This window comes from Euphorbia lathyris, chromosome 7 (genome assembly GCF_963576675.1).
Source record: "Euphorbia lathyris chromosome 7, ddEupLath1.1, whole genome shotgun sequence".
NCBI classification, from domain to species: domain Eukaryota; kingdom Viridiplantae; phylum Streptophyta; class Magnoliopsida; order Malpighiales; family Euphorbiaceae; genus Euphorbia; species Euphorbia lathyris.
Window position 1 is genome coordinate 35741642 of NC_088916.1, and position 26934 is coordinate 35768575.

General features: G+C 34.6%; 2 protein-coding genes across 2 annotated transcripts; both read right to left on the bottom strand.

Annotated features, from left to right (window-relative positions):
• Positions 1–896: 896 nt before the first annotated feature.
• Positions 897–2838, bottom strand: LOC136200679 (small ribosomal subunit protein eS6-like). The gene is made up of 6 exons (XM_065991101.1): positions 2716–2838; positions 2572–2636; positions 1957–2014; positions 1761–1869; positions 1395–1667; positions 897–1300 (listed from the first exon to the last, which is right to left on the bottom strand). The coding sequence occupies exons 1-6, from the start codon at positions 2719–2721 to the stop codon at positions 1062–1064; spliced, it is 750 nt and encodes a 249-aa protein (XP_065847173.1). The 5' UTR covers positions 2722–2838; the 3' UTR covers positions 897–1061.
• Positions 2839–23007: 20169 nt separating this feature from the next.
• Positions 23008–24970, bottom strand: LOC136200576 (small ribosomal subunit protein eS6-like). Its single transcript, XM_065990947.1, has 6 exons — positions 24824–24970; positions 24680–24744; positions 24066–24123; positions 23870–23978; positions 23506–23778; positions 23008–23411 (listed from the first exon to the last, which is right to left on the bottom strand). The coding sequence occupies exons 1-6, from the start codon at positions 24827–24829 to the stop codon at positions 23173–23175; spliced, it is 750 nt and encodes a 249-aa protein (XP_065847019.1). The 5' UTR covers positions 24830–24970; the 3' UTR covers positions 23008–23172.
• Between the last annotated feature and the right edge of the window lie 1964 nt (positions 24971–26934).

Below are 26934 nucleotides of genomic sequence, written 5' to 3' on the forward strand. Positions count from 1 at the left end.
TAGAAGTTTTTCTACACTGTTTTGACTGATAACGAACTTCACATATAGACAATTTTCCTCTACAATGTAAATTAAGAATGTATTCAAATTTAGAACTAGATATATGTCCTAATCCCAAAAGCGAATCATCATTGTTTTTTGACATACTAGTTAAAGCCTGCCAAGTATTACATTGATTAACCATCCCCAATTTATTTGCTATAACAGAAGACTCTATTAACAAAGAAGAATCTATTTGATATAATACATGATTCAATTTGCATATGCATAATAGCTTTTTAGTAGCCAAGTCTTGAATTATTCATCTTATTATCAATTATAACCTGTTTTCGGTATTTATAAAAAGAGTAAAATAAAATGCCACATTAGCATAACACGTAATACTAATTTGGACAATCCAACAGAAATGATACTAAAACTTCAATTTGGACCTACCTACAAACTTTTGAGCCATTTTGACCCTTAATCCATTGTCATTGTCTATATTGTATGGTCTATATTGGAGGCGTCACACTGCTGTAACCACTGTACATGCTGAGATGCGATAAAATTTCGATAAAACTACACAAGACAACAGAAAAAAGAGCCAAGCAAGAAACTATCAATAACAAAGGAATATAGAGAAGTAGAAATGGGAAAGAAGTTTTGTTTCCATCTCTCATGTATTCTTGCACCATTGGGATATTACTATGAAACGCAACTATATAATCACATGCTTAGGCAGAGGCTATGCTTATTTTGTTTTTGACGAAGTAAGCATTACTTTATTTGTTTTTTTCACCATTGTATCATCGATTGGTGAAAACAAACAAAGTAATAGCCACTTTGTCAAAAACAAACCCACAGACTTATAGGCACCCAAATGCAACCATCAAAGCAGTGATCATTCACCAAAATGGCAAAAGTAAAATATATTCCCATAAAATTATATAAAGTCATAATGATACGAATAATCCAATCAACTAAGAAGTCAAGGCAAATGAAATTTCAATTGAAAGAAAAAACATGGTGATATTCATGTTTGCTACCAAAATTCAGTAGAACTTGAGCCAAAGATGGACTTAAGCTGCAACTGATGGCTTAGAAGCTGCTGACAACCTAGATCTTTTCTTGGCTAAGCTCTCACTTCGTCTTTCCCTCTGCTCCTTCAATCGTGATGCTAGGAGCTTCTGGTACTCAGCAGCATCAGCCTTCGCCTTTGCAATTCTTTTCTTTTTATCGGAAATTCTTGCTCGCTTCCTCTGCAATGTTAGTGGTGTAACCAACCTCTGAATTTTAGGGGCTTTGCTGACCTTTTTCCCTGCACCAAAAAGTTCGAATTACACCCTATGTTATAGCCTAAGAAAAGGTACTCACAGTTAATTGTACTATTCAAAGAAATTTAAGAAGATTACCAGCTTTTGTTGTGAATGATCTGCGGTATGTGTTCACATACTTCCTAACATCATCCTCCTTTGAGAGATTAAAGAGCTTGCGGATCTTGGATGCCCTCTTAGGTCCTCTCATTCTTGGTTTCTCAGTGTCAGTCAGTCCAGGCAGATCATTCTCTCCCTTCTTTACTATCACCAAGTTCAAAACAGAGAGGTCTTGGCTCACAATGCACCCACGCACCGACTTTCTCCTACGCTCTCCATTGCGCCTTCCATATCCACGAAAGCATGGAGTTCCTACCCAACAATCAAGCATACCCCATTATTATTAACTAGATTTAGAGAGAGAGAGAGAGGGAGTAAAATCACAACACAGATGCATCCAGCAACCTCTGTGAAGCAAGAGACGGACACGTCCAGGAGTCAACACTCCCTGCTTCATGGGGAATCCCTGCTTGTCACAACCTCCCATGATTTTGAAAACATAACCCCTGAATTCCTAGGGAACAAAATCAAGGACAGGCAGTAAATAAACATAAAATACATTGAACATTGAACAATATATGTCAAAATGCAGTGTGTTTACCTCCCCAAGTGCATCTCCAATGACCTCCTGTGAGATTCTCTTGTCAAAAAAAGCCCGCCTAAAGCATGGAAGGAGATAAAACATCAGAACAGTGCTAAATTATAATAATGAAATATGTATCTAAAAGATTCACCCGGTCCAGTCTTAAGCATCCTTCCATCATAAATCATAATCACACTGACCATGTCAATGGTTAATTTTTATCATCCACAAATTTAAAAAATACAAAACAAAATTCCTAATTCATTTGACTCTCATTTCGTCATCAACATGTAATCTCGTTCCTCATTCAGATACTCTAGTGGCAAATAGTTGTTTGTACCTTTAACCACTTAGACCAGATTTCCTACAAATTAAGCGGACATTTGCGTCTCCTCTCATTCAAACAAACGCACATCCACTTACCAACTTTAATTTCCCTGTTTACAAAATTTAAGCCCTCCTCATATTATAAAGATTGCTAAAGATTCAAAAGATTACGATGAATTCCAAACAAAAGCTCGGTCAGGCATATGTATCACCAGAAATCCTTATATCTAGTAGAAAAAGAATACATGAAGCAAGAAGCCAAAAAAGTCTACGGCATAACCATAAAAAAGAGAAATGAGAGCTTACAGCTTCTGGTCATCGTCGATTTCGAGCTTCTTTTGGCATCCCGTAGTGGGGTTGGCAATATTGAACTGCAAAGACAATGAGATTTAAAATCATGAAACTGAAGTGTTTCCAAATCGAACTACGAAACTTTGAAAGATTAAAAACCTTCATCTTGGCTGCTACGAGCAGAGGCGGCTGCGTCCGAACTGAAACCCAGATTACCCTCGCCCTTTTCCTTCTAGGGTTTTTTTTTCTCAAGTTAACTTCACATTTATACGCTGGACCAAATTTTATTATGTTTTACTCCTATTATATTTCTGTATTTCTTTGTGATATTTGATAAACCACTTAATTGCTTAAATTAAAATGTTAAGCACTTATTTAATTTAAGTGCGTTTGATAACGGTTATTTCTTCACCACTTAAATTAGCTAATTAAGTTAAAAATTACTTATTTTGATAAGTCAAAATATTTAACTTAACATTTTAAGTTAAACATTATCAACTAATATTTTTATATAAATTAAATCATTCAATATTTTCAGCACTTATAATATTCAGCACTTAAAATTCAGTACTTATTTTTTCAGTACTTAATTTTCAGTTTTATCAAACAGCACCTTAGTATTTAATTATTTACTAGTAAAAAAACTCGTGCGATGTATGGGATACAAAACTTTTATATAATTTAGATAAATAAATAAAGTGATATATTTACTTTTAAGTAATTGTATATCATGCGATGAGAAATTTATATATTAGGTATGTTTGAAATTAATATATATTTTTTTATTAATAATTCAAATCAAATCAAATTAATTTTGAAAATAATTGATTAATTTTTTTTATAAAAATTTAACTAAAGTGAATGATTTATTTATTTTTACAAAATTCAATGATTTATACTTTTTAGTAATTTTAATATATTTTAATATTTTCTTATAACTAGAATTCTATGAAACAATAATAATAAAATAGGAGATTAATTAAGAAATATATTAGAATATAATAAAAACCAAAAATTGAATTAGACTACAATTAAAATTAAATATTATATATATGATATAAAAGAATTACAATATATGTTAAATAAAAATCGAATTAAACTACAATTAAAATTAAATATTATATTTACGATACAAAAGAATTACAATTTATGTTCAAATGGAAGCAACATCAATATTATGCTATAAACTATTATCATAAATACTTTTCTAATATTGAACATGAAGAAACTGTATCAATTCTATATGTTACATATAAATAAAATAAAATTCATAAGAATTAGTCACAAATTCATATTGATGATAATCATTTTGCTTGATGGAATTTCATGATCACCAAGTATTCGAATTCAATTATTCATTATGCTACAATAACCCAATATATGCAATTGAATCAACTTAAGGTAGTGATTTGTCCTATTTTTTATATCGTAATATCTCATCAAGACATTCAATCAATTTGTTCTTCATTCTCTCACTATATAGAATATCAGTCACGTTCGCAGATATCACTTATCTGACTTTATTAATATTTTCTAATAATTATATATTCTTGAATTTCGTAAGCAAGAAAAACAAATAAAAGAATAGAAAACAAAAATGAAGGGACAAAAAAAGATAATTATGAGAGAACTATCTTCCTCTCGTTTTTTCGAAAATAAGAGAGAATGTAAGATATAAGCATATAAAGAGGAGAGTGGGAATATTTTTTGCCCATTAATTAAATTTTTTATTTTTTATTAATGAAGTATTAAGTCAATAAATTAATTTTAGTTAAATAGAATTGAATCGCAATTGTAACCACTCAGTACAAAAAAAAATGTTTTATAATTAATATGTGAAATTGATTCTATTAATTAGAATCATTATGCTCAACATTTGAGAATTTGAAGAGATTCAAATAATAATATTTCTTAATTAATATTTTCCAACAACTTGTCCTATGCTCATGTTTCATTTTCATCTGTTAAAAACTCTTGAAATACTAACAATTTTTTACAAACCACAATATAATAGTTAAAAACTATATAACCAATATTGCAAAAATAATTATCTCAATATCCCATAATTAATGTACATTTTTTGGATTTCGAGCATCAAAATTTATTTTTATTTACCTTCATTTTGAATTCGTATCTGGCATAATCCAAATTTTTCGAGAATAAACATCTTATCAAATGTATTAGACGCTTACAATCTCTTTGTCAAGACCTTGATAATAATAATAATGATATAACATAATTTATAATTAAAATAAACTTCATTGTAAGTATAATATTTCAATACCTCTTCAATATGTCTCAAACTTCAATAAACAACTATTGTGTGAAACTTTATATCTATTTGTACCAAAATGCATGAAAATAAAAAAATACAATCCATATCGGTTAGATAAACTCAAACTAAAAAATGAGTGGATTTCAACAGGTTCTGAATTAGAAAAATTAATTTAACTTCAATTAAAGCTAACAATTGAGTTCATATAAAACCGAAAATCTAAATTTTAGTTGGACTTAACAATCGAAACGATAACACCTAACAACATATACTAAAAAAGAATGCAAATATACAAAATCTTTAGTTTATTCATTTTGAAAAATAAAAGACAAATAAAAAGAAAACATGGATAAAGTATCGAAAGGTATGGAACCTGGGTAACGACAGGAGTGGAATTTCATTTCTGAAATATGAAACTATAACAACTATTGTTTAATAAAAATAAAAATAAAAACAACACAATTGAGAACAAAAATAACTATAACATATGAAAAAAAATCGAATAATTACCTCAAGAAACATAAGAATTTTTTGTAATTTTTGACACATTTGTGTTTTCCGATTTTATTTGTCCATGAATCTTCTATTTCTATCGCATTTCTTCAATTGGAGATATCAGTTTGGAAAAAAAAGACAAATAAAAAAGAAAACATGGATAAGGTAGCGAGAGGTATAAAACATGGGTAACGACAGAAATGGACCTGAAAGATGAAATTATAACAACTATTGTTTAATAAAAATATAACAACAACACAATTGAGAACAAAATTGTGAGGCCGATCATTCATGGAAAAGACCTACAAAGATCAAAGTTTCCACCAAGAATGGAAGGAAACAGTAAGAAATAACAGTTCACAAAGGATTCCTCCTGAACAACTGCAGACAAGTGCAAAATCACATGTTCAACAACAGAAACGGGTCGGACAGACACGTTTCGGATAAACACGCGGGTCAAGCAGGAGCCAATGGGAGAGTGAAACGTGGGAGACAACTTTTGTGCACCAAGATGAAATGGATGGTTGTGATGTTATTGTTCTTTTGTATTTTTGCTTTTAGTACCATTTTGCCCTCACTGTTTAGGGTTAAAACTTCATCCTATAAATAGTTTGCTTTGTGGTAGGTGAAGGATATTATTATTACCGGTAGCCACTCTTTTAGCTTTCCTTTCAAGTTTCTGTTTTTAGTTTTATTTTGGGCACGAACATCCTGTTCACTCATGGAAATGAGTGAGTAGTTTACTTGTTGCCGGTCTAGCCAGCCATAAATGGTGATTGTAAGTATTCCTTTTTTGTTAATGAAGCATCTTTATCAATGAATGGCTATTAAATGGTATATTTAATGGTTTAGATAATGATCAAGTCTAAATGCTAGTGAAAAGGGATGACATGACCGTGCTCCTGATTCATGAAAACAGCCATTTGATGCATATTGTTTTGGACGGACACGAATATAACCATATGTTGAGGTTTCATTTATGAATGCTCTTAAAATGTAACGATGGAATAACTTAGCTCAAGGACACTTGGTTAAGCACTATTCTTAGAATTTATGGAAAAAGGGACATCTGACCTTAGTAACGTAAGAAGGAGAGACTCAAGCCATGAACTTTAAGGATGCCTATGTTAACAGATTAGTTATGCGAGCAAATTACCATCTGGCACAGTGCTAGACCTGCAGCTGTTCCAACCTGATATTTGATTCAATGTATTCTTGTTTTCTTGCTTTATCGCATGTTCACTATACCCACTTCAAAGTTATTAGATATAGTGATTAAGGTAACTATTCCTGATACTAACCCAATCCCTGTGGAAATGACATATGGTTTTGCCCAACTACGACTGACCTAGTATACTTGCTAGTGTCCCATAACCAGAGACCAAATGTCATTTTCTATTTTTCAGGAATATCATTAAATGGGATTTATGCTTTGAATGATAAAGTTTCTATTTTCACAATTGATACCAAAAGACATAAGCTAGATAATTCAACTTACTTGTGGCATTGTCACCTAGGATAAACAAAAGACGCATGCTGATATCTCCCTATTTTATAGTGTTTTTAGTGTTAGTTTAGCTCGTTCTAGTTTAGTTTTTGGTTATTTTTTATCTTAATTTAATAGTATAGGGTTAATTTTGTTATTTTATCTTTCTCATGGCATGATTAGTAATTTCAGAGACTTTAAAGGACCATTGGAGCACTTTTGGACGAAACTGAGGATCAAAAGAGTGAAAAATCCGTTTTTGGGTAGCTGAAGACGAGTTGTCTCGACGAGACGAGGTGGACAAAGACTGCCAAGCGCCTCCTTTCTCTCTACGTTTCGGTCTGATACTCCCTAAAACCCTTTAAAGACTTGGGAAATGCCAATTTTACCCCTTGTTACATTAGGGTTTTCTCCTAAACACTATAAATAGGGAGATATCTCTTTTATAAGGAGAATTCACTTTTTAGATCAGATTTAGATTTCAAAATTGTTTTCTTTTAGCTTTTAGCTTCTCCATTTCAATTCTGTATTTCCCTTTTTCCAAAGAATAATTGACGGGTGGAGGCCGATCTTCCTTCTTGTAATCAATTTCGATAATCGGGTTTTAGATTTCTCTTCCCCCTTTTATCTTTTGCTTTTACATTTAATGAAGATGTTTATTATCATTTAGATTTACTCTATTTGCCTGATTAGTTTTGTCTATGAACTAATCCCCATCCAATCTAGGATGGGGATGAGATTGGTTGTATGAATATGTGTGCATAGGGACTTAGGGTTTATATGATTGTTATTCATTGATCAGTTTATGTATGCTTAATTAATGCCTTGAGACCGACAGGAGATTATCTAGTTTGAACCTACATAAATTGACCTCGCTAGGACACTAGGAGTGCGACTTTGTGTCTGGGCTACAGATTTAGGCTTAATCACGAAAGAACCTAATACTTTGCATGACCTATGTTATATTGCCTAACCAAGCTATTAATCGAATGCATGTAAATAGGTTATATGGGTCTTGATCAAATTCATATTGCTTATTAAGGTGATTACCGTCAATAGATAGCAAGAATATAAGCCTGAATCCCCTAAATCACACATAGGAATTAATCAAGGGATCCTACATTCTAGATTGTACCTATCATTATTTCACCAAACTTTACCCTGTTAATTGTTTACTTTATAATTTCAATTCATTTAGTTAATTACTCAACCCAATTTTATTCAACCCTCTAAATAATTAGTTCAACTTAATTAGATTTATCAATTTGTAACGAATAGTCATTGTATTTGATCTCGTGCTTAGCACAGTATTACTTGTTGCGATAGGATACACTTGTCCTGTTAACTGCTATATATTTTACAAGCATCAAGTTTTTGGCGTCGTTGCCGGGGACTATTTTGGTTATAATTTGTATAAATTGAATAAGGTGAAATAATTGTTTAGATTTTTGTGTATAGTTTTTGTGTTAATATTTGTTTTTAATTTTTGCTTTTATTTACTAATTATTCTTCTTTTGTGAGAAAATTGCTCAGAACAATGGAAATAAGGACTCTGTTGCGCATTTGCTTAACTTCCTATCTACTCACGAAGATCAAACTGATGATTTGTATGATTCAATTAAAAATTTATGCATACAAAAAGGGATCCTAGTTGATTCAACCGCGGATGAATCAATTAAAAAACCCAAATTGGTAGGTCAGGCTGATAAGGTAATATGTTTTCCCAGTAACAATGAAGAACTGATCCCTAAGTATGAGAAACCAAAAGTTTCAATATTAATTGTGGAACCAGTTGAAATTGAGCTTCTAAAGAAGAATGTAAAAATAGAGGAGTTCGAGTTTGCTCCATGTCCAAATTTTTTTCATTCTCTTTGATCTACCTAGAGAATCACAAAGGGAGCAAACTAAATTTTTTCATAAGTTATTTAAATTTTGTCCTTTATTTTTATTAAATTTCTTTGATACTGATAATCCGTTTCACATGTACTGATTATTTATTCAGGAATTTGAATTCCTAACATCAATGGAAGCATACACTTAGGAAGGAATTCTATGTCGAGCTCACCGACTATAACATAGCGCTTCTTGGAAGGAACCCAAGTTTGAATAAAACTTTTCAGGTTTTTTTTTACTTTTTAATAAATAGATATGCTTCTAGATTAGTTATTTCTTTAGTTTTCTTTTACGTTTTTTTCTCTATTTCTTTCTTCTTTTTTAGTGTTTGTTTAAGAAAAATAAATAAAATAAAATAAATAATAAAGATCCTAGACAGCTGAATTTGATGCATTTAGCTAACCCAACGATACAGATGAAAATGCACTTACAAATTTGCACACTCTAAATGAACTTGATGTATGCAAAAAAACTTTGAACAACGTATGAGTCTCCAAAGAGTATTTCTTGACCAAGATTGACATGAAACAGAATGTTAGCCGAGACTAGGATTGATACATCTAACCCCTGACTTGTGAGTTTAGAGCCATAAAGATCAAAATTATTAGACTCATGATTAGGAAATTTTGATCTTTTAGGTGTGGGATTACATTTTTATTGCCTTTGTGCTCATAGGAATTGCATCCAATACTGGTCGAATGTTGTGTTTTAATTGAACTTTAAATGATTAGGCAACTGAGGTGTAGACATTTGCAAACATTTAGCCTTATTCATTGTTAAGCCCAAATCCCTTAACATTTCCACTAGATTAGCCCCTTTGAGCCTTTATTTACCATTTTCTTTGATTAACCATGTTACAAACCTTAGCCTTCTTAAATATCTTTTCTCACCCAAGTTAATTGACTCGAACTAATTTTGATGAATTTTGAGACACATCTACCTTTCAAAATATTCGCTAGCGATTATTAAAAAGGTTGCAGTATTAGTAGATGAAGCAACCTTACTCATCTGACTTTTTTCCCCTCTTCCAAAAAAAAAGAGAGAAAAACCAACAAAAAAAATAAAAAATTGTAGAGGAAAGGAGAAAAGACTTGCTTAAACTGTTAGTTGCTTCCCGAAGAAATTATCAATTCGCAAAAACGACCTTGGGCCTATATCTACATACACAGCGGAAAATGTGTCCCTATTTCAGTAATCTTGATTAATCGAGTCATTAACTTCATACATATAATTTCTCGTTTTCCTACCCCAACCTTTAGCCTACGTTACAACCCAATTAAAGACATATGATCTTGTTTAATTTTAACGCATTAATTTGACCGGATGGATGATGCAATCCCAATGTGACCATATTGTACGATAAAATGTAGAGCGATTATAAATACAATATTTACACCCAAACACTTGAGTGTCAGAGTGACCACCTGTGAGCTATCAATTCTAGTTCCTTTCTCTCATTCTCGTGAAGTGGGGATCGATAAATCGCCTAATCAGTTTTGGAGACTCGTCCGAGGTCCATTGTATTTTCAATTGCAAATTTAGTAGCTTGAACTGTTGTGAATCATAAAGTGCAGATGACTCTTTTCTTCGTATGGGTGCTATTTGTATTCTCTGTTTTGGATTCTGACTTGCTTGAGGACAAGTAAGATCTAAGTGTGGGGAGGTTGATATCTCCTTACTCTCTACATTTCGGACTGATGCTCCCTAAAACCCTTTAAAGACTTGGTAAATGCCAATTTTACCCCTTATTACATTAGGGTTTTCTTCTAAACACTATAAATAGATATCTCTTTTGTAAGGAGAAATTTCAATTCTGTATTTCCCTTTTTTCCGAAGAACAATTGACGGGTGGAGGCCGATCTTCCTTCTTGTAATCAATTTCGATAATCGGGTTTTAGATTTCTCTTCCCCTTTTTATCTTTTGCTTTTACATTTAATAAAGATGTTTATTATCATTTACATTTACTTTATTTGCCTGATTAGTTTGTCTATGAACTAATCCTCATCCAATCTAGGATGGGGGTGAGATTGGTTATATGAATATGTGTGCACAGGGACTTAGGGTTTATATGATTGTTATTGATTGATCAGTTTATGTATGCTTAATGCCTTGAGACCGACAGGAGATAGGATTTTAGATAGATATGAGACCGACAAGAGATTATCTAGTCTAAACCTGCATAAATTGACCTCGCTAGGACACTAGGAGTGCGACTTTGTGTCTGGGCTACAACTTTAGAATTAATCACCAAAGAACCTAATGCTTTGCATGACCTAGGTTATATTGACTAACCAAGCTATTAATCGAATGCATGTAAATAGGTTATATGGGTCTTGATCACATTCATATTGCTTATTAGGGTGATTACCGTCAATAGATAGCAAGAATATAAGCCCGAATCCCCTAAATCACACATAGAAATTAATCAAGGGATCCCACATTCTAGATTGTACTTATCATTATTTCACCAAACTTTACCCTGTTAATTGTTTACTTTTAATTTCAATTCATTTAGTTAATTACTCAGCCCAATTTTATTCAACCCTCTAAATAATTAGTTCAACTTAATTAGATCTATCAATTTGTAACGAATAGTCCTTGTGTTCGATCTCGTGCTTATCACAGTATTACTTGTTGTGATAGGGTACACTTGTTCTGTTAACTGCTATATATTTTACAAGCATCACTTGCTTAAGCTACATCAAGGTGGGCTTATAGATTCAATTGAATGTGAATCAATGGGAACATGCGAGTCTTGTTTAGAATGAAATATAAAAAAGACACCCTTTAGCAATAAAGGTGGGCGTGTATCAAACACTCTAGGATTGATACATTTAGATGTATATGGTCCTATGTCAGTCCAAGCAAGAGGAGGATTCAGATACTTCATAAGCTTCATAGATGATCATACTAGATATGATTATATCTATTTGATGAAGCACAAGTCAGAAGCTTTTGAGAAGTTCAAATGCTTTAAGAATGAAGCAGAAAATCAAACCGGAAAGACTATTAAGATACTTCGATCAGATCGAGGTGGAGAATATCTTTCAGATGATTTTCTGAATTATCTAACTGAATGTGGAATATGCTCACAATGGACACCTCCTTACACACCACAACACAATGGTGTATCTGAAAAGAGAAACCGTGCCTTATTGGATATGGTGCGATCCATGATGGGCACCGCATCTCTTCCAATGTGAATTAGGAATGTGTTCAAATTTAGAACTAGACATAAGTCCTAATCTCAAAAGCAAATCATCATTGCTTTTTGACATACTAGTTAAAGCCTGCCAAGTATTACATTGATTAACCATCCTCAATTTATTTGCTAAAACTGAAGACTCTATTAACGAAGAATCTATTTGATATAATACATGCTTCAATTTCCATATGCATAATAGCTTTTTAGTAGCCAAGTATTGAATTATTCATCTTATTATCAATTATAACCTGTTTACAGTATTTATAAAAAGAGTAAAATAAAATACCACATTAGCATAACACGTAATAGAAATGATACTAAAACTTCAATTTGGACCTACCTACCAACTTTTGAGCCATTTTGACCCTTAATCCATTGTCATTGTCTATATTGTTATGGTCTATATTGGAGGCGTCACACTGCTGTAACCAGTGTACATGTTGAGATGCGATAAAATTTTAATAAAACTACACAACAACAACAACAACAAAGCCTCAGTCCCGAATGAAGGAAATTAGGCTAAGGTATAGCAGCGGAAATATAAAAATTTTAGCCTACTTCCTTTTAACCATAGGATCCGTTAATCGTTATTTCATATAAAGAGGGATAAGAAGAAATACCTTTTGAAGAACAATCTACCGTTGTTAATGAAGCGCCCACAACTCTTCTCCGAGTTCCCAAGCACGAAGTAAAACACGGTGAGGTTAAGTTAGAATCAACCGTATGAGATGCAACCAAAATAGATTGCCTCTAATTAACCAACACAAGATCAAAGAAAAAGGAGATAGATGAAATTAATCGATCGATGGAAGCCGTATGAATTCTTGTCCACGAACTAGGGGAGTCGAATTCTCTTTCTCTCTCTAACTTGCAAATTTCAAAAATCATAAGGGGGAGTTATAGAGGGTTAGTCGAAATTCATGTATAGAGGGGGTATATATAATCACTTGTATCTAAACCCTAGTTAGATAGGAATATGTTACTTAATAGGAATTCAATTCGGAATAGAATTCCCAATTATTATCTCATTATATATCTAATATATGTAGGATAATAATAAATAACCTAATTGGATAATAATAGGAGTATATTAATCTAATTAAAACTCCTAACTTAATTATCTCTTAATTAATTTAATTCATATTCCTAATCAAATTAGGATTAATAGAATTAAAATAATTCCTTATTTATTATATATAAATTTCGGCCCCCTCTAATTAAATGGGCCTTACTGGGCTCAATTGGGCTTCCATCAATTAATAACATCCATCTCTCTTTTGGTTCCAAGTCTTATGTGTGGTCCATTAGGTTCTTACTACTTCTGGCCGTATGCAACTATTAAATTAATTTCTTCAAGAATTATATTTAATCTTTGCATAACGGAATGATGTACTGAGTATGTTATTGGCAAGTCTGTAATCATTCCCCCAGAGTCCGTTAAGAAGACAGGTTGATTCTGTCGTTAACCTTTCCGTATTAGTTACAGTATAATTCGATCCTTTATCAACTACATCCTTGAACTGAATTTTATGACTATGGGTGATGTCAAGTCACATATAGCGAGACGTTCGTTTTACTTGTACAGGCCGAGTCAACTCAAAAAGATAGGTTAAGTGAAATCTGTATTTCTTACTCTTAAGCTATCACCTTGCAAGGGTTTAGAGTCGAGTCTTCCACAAGTGATCCTTGGATGTATCTCCCATTAATCGGGAGTGATAAATGCTCAATCCAATGTATAACTACCCTGACATTACCTCCTGTGACACCCAACCTTTGCCGTTCACACCCCAGAGTCATCTCTGTTAAGGATCGTGGGACAGCAGGATCAAAGTCTCACATTCAGTAATTCAGGATGACCAATTAACATTCCTTTGAGTCTGAGGATTAGTTATACCTATTAATACCAATGAGATGAACAGGTGACAAGGATGAATCTACCCATCCTGTTATCTCAAATCGGATCCCCAATCCTAATGAACAACGTTTCATCGGATCTATGTAACTGTCCAGATATCTGTATATATGAAGCTTGTGAGATCAGCTTTTTGTCGGACAGAAGACATTGTTACATACAAGTCTCAACAGTGATATATCAATCCTAAACATATCACTTGACTTGGGGTGGTTTTAAGTTTATTAGTTTATAATAAAGTTTTGTCTCACTTCATGCTTGCACTTTATAATCACTTTAAACAAACTTACGGATTTCCTTTTATTAGACTTTATTTAGTGCTTAAAAGGGATTGCCTTTATATAGTTTATAAAACATATATCTCATTAAAACAAATGATATAAAGAACAATTCATTTACATTAAGTTTGTATCCTAGAACAATTGTCTATAGGACACCAAAATCCTAACATACTCCCACTTGGACTAAAGCCAATTGTTTCTAAAACTTATCCCAGTAGAAGTTAAATGACGATCATGTACTTTCTGGGTTAAAGGCTTTGTCAACGGATCTGCAACGTTGTCCTCTATATGTACTCTTTCTATTCTCACATCTCCTCTAGCCACAATCTCTCTTATGATGTGGTATCGCTTTAGGTAGTGCTTGGATGCATTATGAGACTGTGGTTCCTTTGCTTGCGCAATGGCTCCATTGTTATCACAGTACAGAGTAATGGGATTGACAATGTCAGGCACCACACCTAGTTCTGTAATGAACTTTCTAATCCAAACTGCTTCCTTTGCTGCTTCCACAGCAGCGATGTACTCTGACTCGGTCGTAGAGAAAGCTACGCTTCCCTGTTTGGAACTCTTCCAACTGACCGCGCCCCCATTCAAGATAAACAGGTATCCTGATTGGGATTTAAAATCATTCTCATCTGTGAGATGACTAGCGTCTGAAAATCCTTCAATTTTCAGATCTCCTTCTCCGTACACTAGGAACATATCTTTAGTCATTCTCAAGTACTTAAGAATGTTCTTGACGGCAATCCAATGCTCGTCTTCCGGATTCCCTTGGTAACGACTCGTTACAGATAACGCGAACGCTACGTCAGGTCTAGTGCATAGCATAGCATACATAATCGAACCGATCGCGCTGGCGTACGGGACTACAACCATGCGTCGTTTGTCATCATCAGTTTTAGGACATTGATGATTGTTTAACTTTACTCCATGTAGCATGGGTAAGTTACCTCGTTTCGATTCAAGCATGCTAAACCGATTTAGCACCTTTTCAATGTATGTAGCCTGTGAAAGACCAAGCAGTCTTCTCGATCTATCTCTATAGATCTTTATACCAAGTATATAAGCTGCTTCACCAAGGTCTTTCATTGAGAAGTTACCGGATAACCATACTTTTACCGACTGTAATAGAGCAATGTCATTTCCCATTAACAGTATATCGTCCACATATAGTATGAGAAATGCTATAGATCTCCCACTTGCTTTCTTGTAAATGCAAACTTCTTCGCAATTTTGTTCGAAACCAAATTGTTTTATGGTTTCGTCAAAACGCTTATTCCAGCTTCTAGATGCTTGCTTGAGTCCATAAATGGATCTCTGAAGTTTGCAAACTTTATTTGCATCCTTCGATATGAAACCTTCAGGCTGCATCATATATACATCCCCAAGCAGGTTTCCGTTCAGGAAAGCTGTTTTCACATCCATTCGCCAAATCTCATAATCAAAATGAGCGGCAATTGCAAGCATGATTCTGATTGATTTGGACATAGCCACATGAGAGAAAGTTTCGTCATAATCAATTCCTTGCTTCTGACGATATCCTTTCGCTACTAACCTAGCTTTGTAGGTGCTAACCTTTCCATCCATGTCTGTCTTCTTTTTGAAGATCCACCTGCACCCAATGGGAATTATCCCTTCGGGTGGATCAACCAAAGTCCACACTTGGTTAGTATACATGGAATCCATTTCAGAATCCATGGCTTCAAGCCATGCTTTAGAATCTGGACTAGTAAGAGCCTCTTCGTAGTTTTCTGGTTCGTCGTCTAACACGGGAACCTCATTATCATCTCCCACTAGAAAACCATATCTAACTGGGAGTTCACGAACTCTTCGTGATCTATGAATAGGTGCCACTGGAGTCTCATCTAATGGGACTACTTCGAGTACCTCAACCGCTTCTGTTGTTTCAGTCGGTGTTTCTTCTTCTTGAACTTCATCGAGTTCAATCACACTTCCCTTTTGTGTTTCTTCGAGAAACTCTTTCTCTAAGAAGGTTGCGTGCTTGGATACTATTACTTTCTGATCATCTGGATGATAGAAGTAATACCCTACGGTTTCCCTGGGATATCCAATGAAGAAACATTTATCAGATTTAGAATCTAGTTTGTCGGACGCAATGCGTTTGACATACGCTGAACAACCCCATACTCTCATAAACGAGAACACGGGTTTCCTACCAACGAACAATTCATATGGCGTGGAACTAGCGGATTTAGTTGGTACTCGGTTCAGGGTGAAAAGGGCAGTTTCTAAGGCATAGCCCCAGAACGTCTTTGGAAGTAAGACCATGCTCATCATGGATCGTACCATATCTAATAGGGTACAGTTCCTCCTCTCGGATACACCATTATGTTGTGGTGTATAGGGAGGTGTCCATTGTGAGCATATCCCACATTCAGTTAGATAATTCAGAAAATCATCCGAAAGATATTCGCCACCTCGATCGGATCTAAGCGTCTTTATTTTCTTTCCTAATTGATTTTCCACTTCATTCTTGAAGCATTTGAACTTGTCAAAAGCTTCTGATTTGTGCCTCATCAAGTAGATGTAACCATATCGAGTATGGTCATCTATGAAGCTTATGAAGTATCTGAATCCTCCTCTTGCTTGGACCGACATAGGACTGCATACATCTGAATGAATGAGTCCTAGAGTGTCTGATACACGCTCACCTTTATTGCTAAAGGGTGTCTTTGTCATTTTACCTTTTAAACATGATTCGCATGTTTCCAATGATTCGGGATCGATTGGATCTATAAGCCCATCTGAATGTAGCTTTAGCATGCGTCTCTTGTTTATATGGCCTAAACGACAATGCCACAAGTAAGTTGAATTATCTAGCTTATGTCTTTTGGTATCAATTGCAAAAGCAGGAATTTTGTTATCTAACACATAAATCCCATTTTGTGAAATTCCTGAAAAATAAAAGATCGAATCTTTATAAAAATTGCAACTCTTGTCTTTTATTGAAATATGAAAACCGTCGTCAACAAGACGGCTAATAGAAATAATGTTACGAGACATCTCAGGAACGTATAAACAATTCCTTAATTCTATTACAACCTCAGAGGGCAAAGGTAAAACATAATCTCCAATTGCGAGGGCGGCAACTCTTGCTCCATTTCCCACTCGCAAGTTTATGCTTCCTTTCTTTAGTTCCTTATTCTGATTTAGCTCCTGCATATTCGTACAAATATGAGATCCACATCCGGTATCAAGTACCCAAGATTCAGACAGTGAAACTGTATTTATTTCAATATAAAACATACCAGATGCTGAAGCACCGTTATTTTCCTTCTCGTGGAAGGTTAGGTACTCCATGCAGTTCCTCTTCCAATGCCCCAAGTCACCACAATAGTAGCACTTTCCTTTGGGCTTCTTAGATTCCTTTCCCTTCGTTTCGGTGAGCACAGCCCCCTTGCTTTTATCAAGATGGTTTGGATTGGGAGAGACCCCTTTCCTTTTTCTCGATCCTTCAATAGCAAGGGCCAGTATCTCCTCGTTTTCTTTTATAATGGGCTCGACTGACTCGAGCATATGTGCAAGCTCTACAAGAGAGGTTTGCAAGCCACTCATTTGGTAGTTCATTATGAACTATGAGTAACTCTCGGGGAGGGACTGAAGAAGTAAGTTTTCACTTAGTTCATGGTCCATCGCATCTCCAATACTAGAAAACTTGGTGATAAGGCTGATCATCTTTGCACAATGTGCCATTACAGATGTGCCCACCTGCATCTTGCTTTTATATAACTCCTTGGTTATTTCGAAGCGTTCGCACCGAGTTTCATTCACAAATAACTCTTTGAGGTGCTTGACCATGGAATAGGCATCCATATCTGAATGTAGTTGCCTTTTAACTTCCGGTGTCAGAGATGCAAGTATGATGTCTCCCGTTTGATCATCATCAGATTTATGCTTCAAGTAAGCATAAAATTCTTGGTAGGGAGCATCATCAATTGGGTAAGGGGGTATCGGTGTATCAAGTACATACCCTTTCCTCTCGAACTTCAAAACAATTTTGAGGTTACGAAACCAGTCGGTGAAGTTTGAACCATTCAATTTGTTATCGGTAAGGATGTAACGCAGATCGGTGTTAGTCATGATTTTAAGAGTGTGTTTAAACAAAACCTGAGAGTGAGAAAGAGTAAACGTATGTCATTCATTTGCTTTAAAGTATAACAATCTAAAATTATAGGCCTTTTAATTTATTTCAGATTGCTCCCACTATTTTGCCAAATTAATAGCCCTCCATATCAATTCGAAGAATTTCACAAATCCTTTAGTGAGCTAGGATCCTAACTCCTGAGATTTCGCCTTGAGTTTGCTCAACAAGCTAGTCTCATTTGTTAGGTAGATTCATGTAATCAATCACATCTCGAATGTGACTCCTAGGTTATTGGGTTACTAACCACATTAGTAACTAATATGCTATTCACATTAATCCCAACCATATTGCCCATTAGTTTATGACAACATGAGTTTGCTCATCCAATTATCATAATCTAATTTAAGTATTACCCCATATTCATGAAAGAATGATTTTCGATAATTCAGGTGTTACCATAAGACCCCGAGCTTGAGTTTGCTCAACAACCCAAAGGCCCCCAGTATTGCCGGCTGAATTATAATATTAGGGAGGGGCAACCGATTTTAATAACTTGCTTATTTACTTAACTTTTTAACGAGGGATTTTATTTAAGTCTCATAATCTAACTTAGTCTTGATTTGCTTTAGCATACATCAGACACATACATTCACATACATTGGCGTTATGGACATATCATCTAAATTATTCCGTCGAGCCAGAGACGGAATAAAAGGGCAAACCTAAGGAAATACTAACTATTACATATTTCTCTTTAGGTCCTCCGTCTTCTCCATGGCGCCTTGAAATTACATATTAATTTCTATACTACTATAAGAAAACTTCAATTGAATTGAAGGGAATCAGATGAGAGGAGAAATTACAATAGATAGTAGAAAGGCAGGACGCGCAGGCCCTATTTCAAAAATATCAAAAGACTAAAAGAGGGTCCAAATATGTCCATAACTACAAACATGCATAGACTCAATTAAATAAATTTAATTGGTTGATTACATAACCGTCTTATGTAATATTTAGGTTAATCACATTAACTCGTCAAATTAACTTTCATCCAATTTTACTTCTAATCGTTTTGTATCTTTATATTAATTCTTAGATTAATATAACCATATAAAACGTCGATTATGCATGTCCCAATTATTTTGATTTCAATTCATTTAACACTTTGATTTACAACTTGGTAAAAACAAACTTTTAAACGAATTTTCATTCGATAATCAAAACAGAAAACTATTAATTTTCGAAACATATATTTATATATACAAGTTATATTCAAGCCGATTTTAACGATTAAAATCAAGTGGGATTCGGGCCGGGGGCCCGAAGCCGGGCTGCGCGACGGCGGCTGCTGCCGCGAGGCAGCAGCCGCGCGACGGCGGCTGGTCGCGCCGTGAGGCGCGACCCGAGCCTCTGTCGTATTTTTTTTATAAAATATATATATATATGTATATATATATATCAGATTTTAAAACGATTTTAAAAACGATTTTCAGAAATAGGAAAAACTACAATAGATTTCCGTTTTATCTTTTAGAATTAATAAAACTAATTTTATTAACCTAACTATAAAACTAATAGATTTTGTTATAATGATTATCAACCGAAATAATTGGGAACATACGCATAATCTATTTTAATTAACAATTAATTAAAATTTATTTATCTTTAGAATTAATTAATCAAACAATTTGTTAATTAATCCTAACCATAAATATTTATTCAATCCTATTGAAAAACTTCTAAATTTTCATATATGAAATAACGGATTTAACGATGTCTCTGATACCACTGAAGGAAATTAGGCTAAGGTATAGCAGCGGAAATATAAAAATTTTAGCCTACTTCCTTTTAACCATAGGATCCGTTAATCGTTATTTCATATAAAGAGGGATAAGAAGAAATACATTTTGAAGAACAATCTACCGTTGTTAATGAAGCGTCCACAACTCTTCTCCGAGTTCCCAAGCACGAAGTAAAACACGGTGAGGTTAAGTTAGAATTAGGGATGCAACTGGGGCGGGGAATACCCGTATCCGCCGGGGCCCCGCCCCGACGGGGCGGGGATTCGCCGCCCCGTTTTTTGGTAGGGACGGGGACGGGGCCGGGGCCGGGAAATGGTATCCCCGCCCCGCGGGGATCCCCGTACCCGTACCCATAATGCCCCGACGGGGATTCCCCGTTTATATATAAATGAAAGAGGAGAGAAAGGTTTGTGATGTTCTTGAGTGTGTTTTGTTTATGCAATGTTCAGAGCTGACACATTTGAACATCTTTTTGTATTTGCCATAAAGGTTTATGTCCGGGAAATAGAACGAACACCATTTGTTTCAATGGCAGAGATGATGAAAAATTCCAAAGCTCCACTCTCATTGACAAGGCTATGTGGGCAATTGACATGTTGTTGAAACGGAAGAAGAAGAGAGTAGAAAGGGAGAAGTCAAAGGAAAAGTAACCCACGTTCCCAAGCCTCTGAAATGCCATAAAAAACAGATACAGAAGACAGAGAGAAGAGAAGAGTTGAGTAGATCATTGCACTTGTACACATCCCCATGTGCTCAACTACCACCATTTCTCCCTTTCTTCTTCTTGCTTTTTTATTTTCAATTTAACTTGCTTTTTTCACTGTCTTAAATAATGGATTATGATTATTGTACTAAATGGGTAAACGGGGATTCCTCGTACCCGTGGTTTCCTCGTGGGGCGGGGACGGGGAATCCCCGTTTAGGCGGGGACGGGGATGCCCCATCCCCGTCCCCGCGCCGTTTACATCCCTAGTTAGAATCAACCGTATGAGATGCAACCAAAATAAATTGCCTCTAATTAACCAACACAAGATCAAAGAAAAAGGAGATAGATGAAATTAATCGATCGATGGAAGCCGTATGAATTCTTGTCCACGAACTAGGGGAGTCGAATTCTCTTTCTCTCTCTAACTTGCAAATTTCGAAAATCACAAGGGGGAGTTATAGAGGGTTAGTCGAAATTCATGTATAGAGGGGTATATATAATCACTTGTATCTAAACCCTAGTTAGATAGGAATAGGTTACTTAATAGGAATTCAATTCGGAATAGAATTCCCAATTATTATCTCATTATATATCTAATATATGTAGGATAATAATAAATAACCTAATTGGATAATAATAGGAGTATATTAATCTAATTAAAACTCCTAACTTAATTATCTCTTAATTAATTTAATTCATATTCCTAATCAAATTAGGATTAATAGAATTAAAATAATTCCTTATTTATTATATATAAATTTCGGCCCCCCTCTAATTAAATGGGTCTTACTGGGCTCAATTGGGCTTCCATCAATTAATAACATCCATCTCTCTTTTGGTTCCAAGTCTTATGTGTGATCCATTAGGTTCTTACTACTTCTAGCCGTATGCAACTATTAAATTAATTTCTTCAAGAATTATATTTAATCTTTGCATAACGGAATGATGTACTGAGTATGTTATTGGCAAGTCTGTAATCATTCCCCCAGAGTCCGTTAAGAAGACAGGTTGATTCTGTCGTTAACCTTTCCGTATTAGTTACAGTATAATTCGATCCTTTATCAACTACATCCTTGAACTGAATCTTATGACTATGGGTGATGTCAAGTCACATATAGCGAGACGTTCGTTTTACTTGTACAGGCCGAGTCAACTCAAAAAGATAGGTTAAGTGAAATCTGTATTTCTTACTCTTAAGCTATCACCTTGCAAGGGTTTAGAGTCGAGTCTTCCACAAGCGATCCTTGGATGTATCTCCCATTAATCGGGAGTGATAAATGCTCAATCCAATGTATAACTACCCTGACATTACCTCCTGTGACACCCAACCTTTCCCGTGCACACCCTAGAGTCATCTCTGTTAAGGATCGTGGGGCAGCAGGATCAAAGTCTCACATTCAGTAATTCAGGATGACCAATTAACATTCCTTTGAGTCTGAGGATTAGTTATACCTATTAATACCAATGAGATGAACATGTGACAATGATGAATCTACCCATCCTGTTATCTCAAATCGGATCCCCAATCCTAATGAACAACGTTTCATCGGATCTATGTAACTGTCCAGATATCTGTATATATGAAGCTTGTGAGATCAGCTTTTTGTCGGACAGAAGACATTGTTACATACAAGTCTCAACAGTGATATATCAATCCTAAACATATCACTTGACTTAGGGTGGTTTTAAGTTTATTAGTTTATTATAAAGTTTTGTCTCACTTCATGCTTGTATGAACACTTTATAATCACTTTAAACAAACTTACGGATTTCTTTTTATTAGACTTTATTTAGTACTTAAAAGGGATTGCCTTTATATAATTTATAAAACATACATCTCATTAAAACAAATGATATAAAGAACAATTCATTTACATTAAGTTTGTATCCTAGAACAATTGTCTATAGGACACCAAAACCCTAACACCGAAATGATTCGGGGTTAAGTAAAACTACACAAGACAACATAAAAAAGAGCCAAGCAAGAAACTATCAATAACAAAGAAGGAATATAGAGAAGTAGAAATGGGAAAGAAGTTTTGTTTCCATCTCTCATGTATTCTTGCACCATTGGGATATTACTATGAAACACAACTATGTAATCACATGCTTAGGCAGAGGCTATGCTAACTTTGTTTTTGACGAAGTAAGCATTACTTTGTTTGTTTTTTTCACCATTGTATCATCGATTGGTGAAAATAAACAAAGTAATAGCCACTTTGTCAAAAACAAACCCACAGACTTATAGGCACCCAAATGCAACCATCAAAGCAGTGATCATTCACCAAAATGGCAAAAGTAAAATATATTCCCATAAAATTATATAAAGTCATAATGATACGAATAATCCAATCAACTAAGAAGTCAAGGCAAATGAAATTTCAATTGAAAGAAAAAACATGGTGATATTCATGTTTGCTACCAAAATTCAGTAGAACTTGAGCCAAAGATGGACTTAAGCTGCAACTGATGGCTTAGAAGCTGCTGACAACCTAGATCTTTTCTTGGCTAAGCTCTCACTTCGTCTTTCCCTCTGCTCCTTCAATCGTGATGCTAGGAGCTTCTGGTACTCAGCAGCATCAGCCTTCGCCTTTGCAATTCTTTTCTTTTTATCGGAAATTCTTGCTCGCTTCCTCTGCAATGTTAGTGGTGTAACCAACCTCTGAATTTTAGGGGCTTTGCTGACCTTTTTCCCTGCACCAAAAAGTTCGAATTACACCCTATGTTATAGCCTAAGAAAAGGTACTCACAGTTAATTGTACTATTCAAAGAAATTTAAGAAGATTACCAGCTTTTGTTGTGAATGATCTGCGGTATGTGTTCACATACTTCCTAACATCATCCTCCTTTGAGAGATTAAAGAGCTTGCGGATCTTGGATGCCCTCTTAGGTCCTCTCATTCTTGGTTTCTCAGTGTCAGTCAGTCCAGGCAGATCATTCTCTCCCTTCTTTACTATCACCAAGTTCAAAACAGAGAGGTCTTGGCTCACAATGCACCCACGCACCGACTTTCTCCTACGCTCTCCATTGCGCCTTCCATATCCACGAAAGCATGGAGTTCCTACCCAACAATCAAGCATACCCCATTATTATTAACTAGATTTAGAGAGAGAGAGAGGGAGTAAAATCACAACACAGATGCATCCAGCAACCTCTGTGAAGCAAGAGACGGACACGTCCAGGAGTCAACACTCCCTGCTTCATGGGGAATCCCTGCTTGTCACAACCTCCCATGATTTTGAAAACATAACCCCTGAATTCCTAGGGAACAAAATCAAGGACAGGCAGTAAATAAACATAAAATACATTGAACATTGAACAATATATGTCAAAATGCAGTGTGTTTACCTCCCCAAGTGCATCTCCGCTGACCTCCTGTGAGATTCTCTTGTCAAAAAAAGCCCGCCTAAAGCATGGAAGGAGATAAAACATCAGAACAGTGCTAAATTATAATAATGAAATATGTATCTAAAAGATTCACCCGGTCCAGTCTTAAGCATCCTTCCATCATAAATCATAATCACACTGACCATGTCAATGGTTAATTTTTATCATCCACAAATTTAAAAAATACAAAACAAAATTCCTAATTCATTTGACTCTCATTTCGTCATCAACATGTAATCTCGTTCCTCATTCAGATACTCTAGTGGCAAATAGTTGTTTGTACCTTTAACCACTTAGACCAGATTTCCTACAAATTAAGCGGACATTTGCGTCTCCTCTCATTCAAACAAACGCACATCCACTTACCAACTTTAATTTCCCTGTTTACAAAATTTAAGCCCTCCTCATATTATAAAGATTGCTAAAGATTCAAAAGATTACGATGAATTCCAAACAAAAGCTCGGTCAGGCATATGTATCACCAGAAATCCTTATATCTAGTAGAAAAAGAATACATGAAGGAAGAAGCCAAAAAAGTCTACGGCATAACCATAAAAAGAGAAATGAGAGCTTACAGCTTCTGGTCATCGTCGATTTCGAGCTTCTTTTGGCATCCCGTAGTGGGGTTGGCAATATTGAACTGCAAAGACAATGAGATTTAAAATCATGAAACTGAAGTGTTTCCAAATCGAACTACGAAACTTTGAAAGATTAAAAACCTTCATCTTGGCTGCTACGAGCAGAGGCGGCTGCGTCCAAACTGAAACCCAGATTAAACTAGCCCTTTTCCTTCTAGGGTTTTTTTTCTCAAATTAACTTCATATTTATACGCTGGACCAAATTTTATTATCTTTTACTCCAATTATAATTCTGTATAAAACAAACACCAACAAGAAATGAAACCTCTTTTTATCTTTACCCTTTCACAAAATCCTCAAAACAAAGCCCCTAAGTGGTGATTCCGCTCGGAATTATGACATGCTTAAACTGTCACTGTCACGAATTGGGTAATACTCACCTCCTTTCCTTATCGATATATTGGTTTTAGAATTAATTTAATGAAATTTTGTTTCAAAACAAAAAATAGGAAAAAAAATAGTACGACCCCTTGATACGGATCAGTGACGATAATGTGAACTAACAAAAAAAATCTCTTCACTAACTTAACTAGCAGGAAGTAATCCTAACAATGTAGAAACCTTACTCCAATGGAGGAAAATGTATTTATATTGATAAAAGTTAAGTATCATGATATGAACCTAAAAAGTTCATATTGTAAGTACCTTACTATCTTATTTATTAAGTAATTCAACAGTTCACTAATAGATTCAAGTATTATATATTCATTGCGTGTTTTATTCTTCTTTTCACTCAAGAAGGATTGAGGATAAACTTGCCCCTAAAATGCAAAGGAACCAAGCTTATTAAGAAAGCTGAAATTCCACACTACGCGAGTGTGCAATTTTCAGATTTTACACAAAGTCACAGACGTTTCACCTAACGATTTCCTTCCCGGATTCTAAAGGTCATATCATTTTAGAAACATTGTAGAAGACTTGTCTTCTCCCAAAAGTTTCATCTTCTCCTCCTCCCAAAAGACATGGGCCCTGTTTGGGAATTAGCTGGTAGCTGTTAGCTGATTACATTAGTTGTTAGCTGTTAGCTGATTACATTAGCTGATTTGACTAGCTGATTTGACTAGCTGATTGTGTAGATCTGTTTGGTAAAAATTAGCTGATTTATAATAGCGGTTTGTGCAAAAAGACGAATAAGGGCATTAATTTTGGCGCAGGAAAAGATGGAGTCTATCTATTAGGGTTAAAGAAGTCCATTAATTTTAATATTCCAAAACGCTAATTGAAAAAGCTCCTTTTAAGAGCTTTTTCTAAATTAGCGTTTTCATCCCAAACCTCTCTCCCAAACCTCTCACCACAAAACACTCCAATCAGCGGTTTCAGTGGTCAAACCTCTAAAATTGGTCAAACCCGCTCTTTTTATCCCAAAACGCTCTTTACCAAACAGGGCCATGTTCTCCTAGAAAGGTGTCTTGAAAAGTCATGTCCCCATTGAGAGATGCCTTTCATTTCCTTAATTAAAAGAAGCCAAATTCAGAATGAGATATACAGAATTACATCTGAGAATTATTACATAAGAATTAGAGAGCAACTCATCATTTTGCAAAGTGAATTTTAGGAAATAGAGATCAAGGAAGAAGAAGAAGAAGAAGAAGAAGAAGAAGAAGAAACCACATGTAAATGATAGAAAGATCATCATTCCTTTTAACTTCATTCTTTCTTACTTGAATCTCTACCTACATTTATGTACATTTATGTTTAATGTTATATTGATGTTAATGGATTACATTTTACAATCAAGTAAATATGTAAGTGTTCTTCATTTACTATAATAAATTTATATTACAGAGTGTCCTTATATGAATGTTTTCAATCTTTTCATGTATTGATATTCTTAAGTTAGGAAACAGATTGAGAAATTGATCATATCTAAGATTATAAGGAATTGGTCATTCAATATTCACTAGAGAGATCAGGTTTATTAAATGATTGTTGTATGTTAACTTGTATACTTATAATTTTGTATGTTAGTAAAATTAATTCTCGAGGTGAGAACTAAGAACTGATGCTTCATATGAGTTATAAAGGACTCTAATTTATATCGAGAGAGTAAGTTGGAAATTATAATTAACTTAGCTTGTAACGTTAGAGAGAACGATATATGAAAACATACTTTAAGTATAGTCATCCCACTATGTTTCCATCAAATTCATAAATTCATCAAAGTTGTTCCTAGTTTACTTTGGATTAGTTTA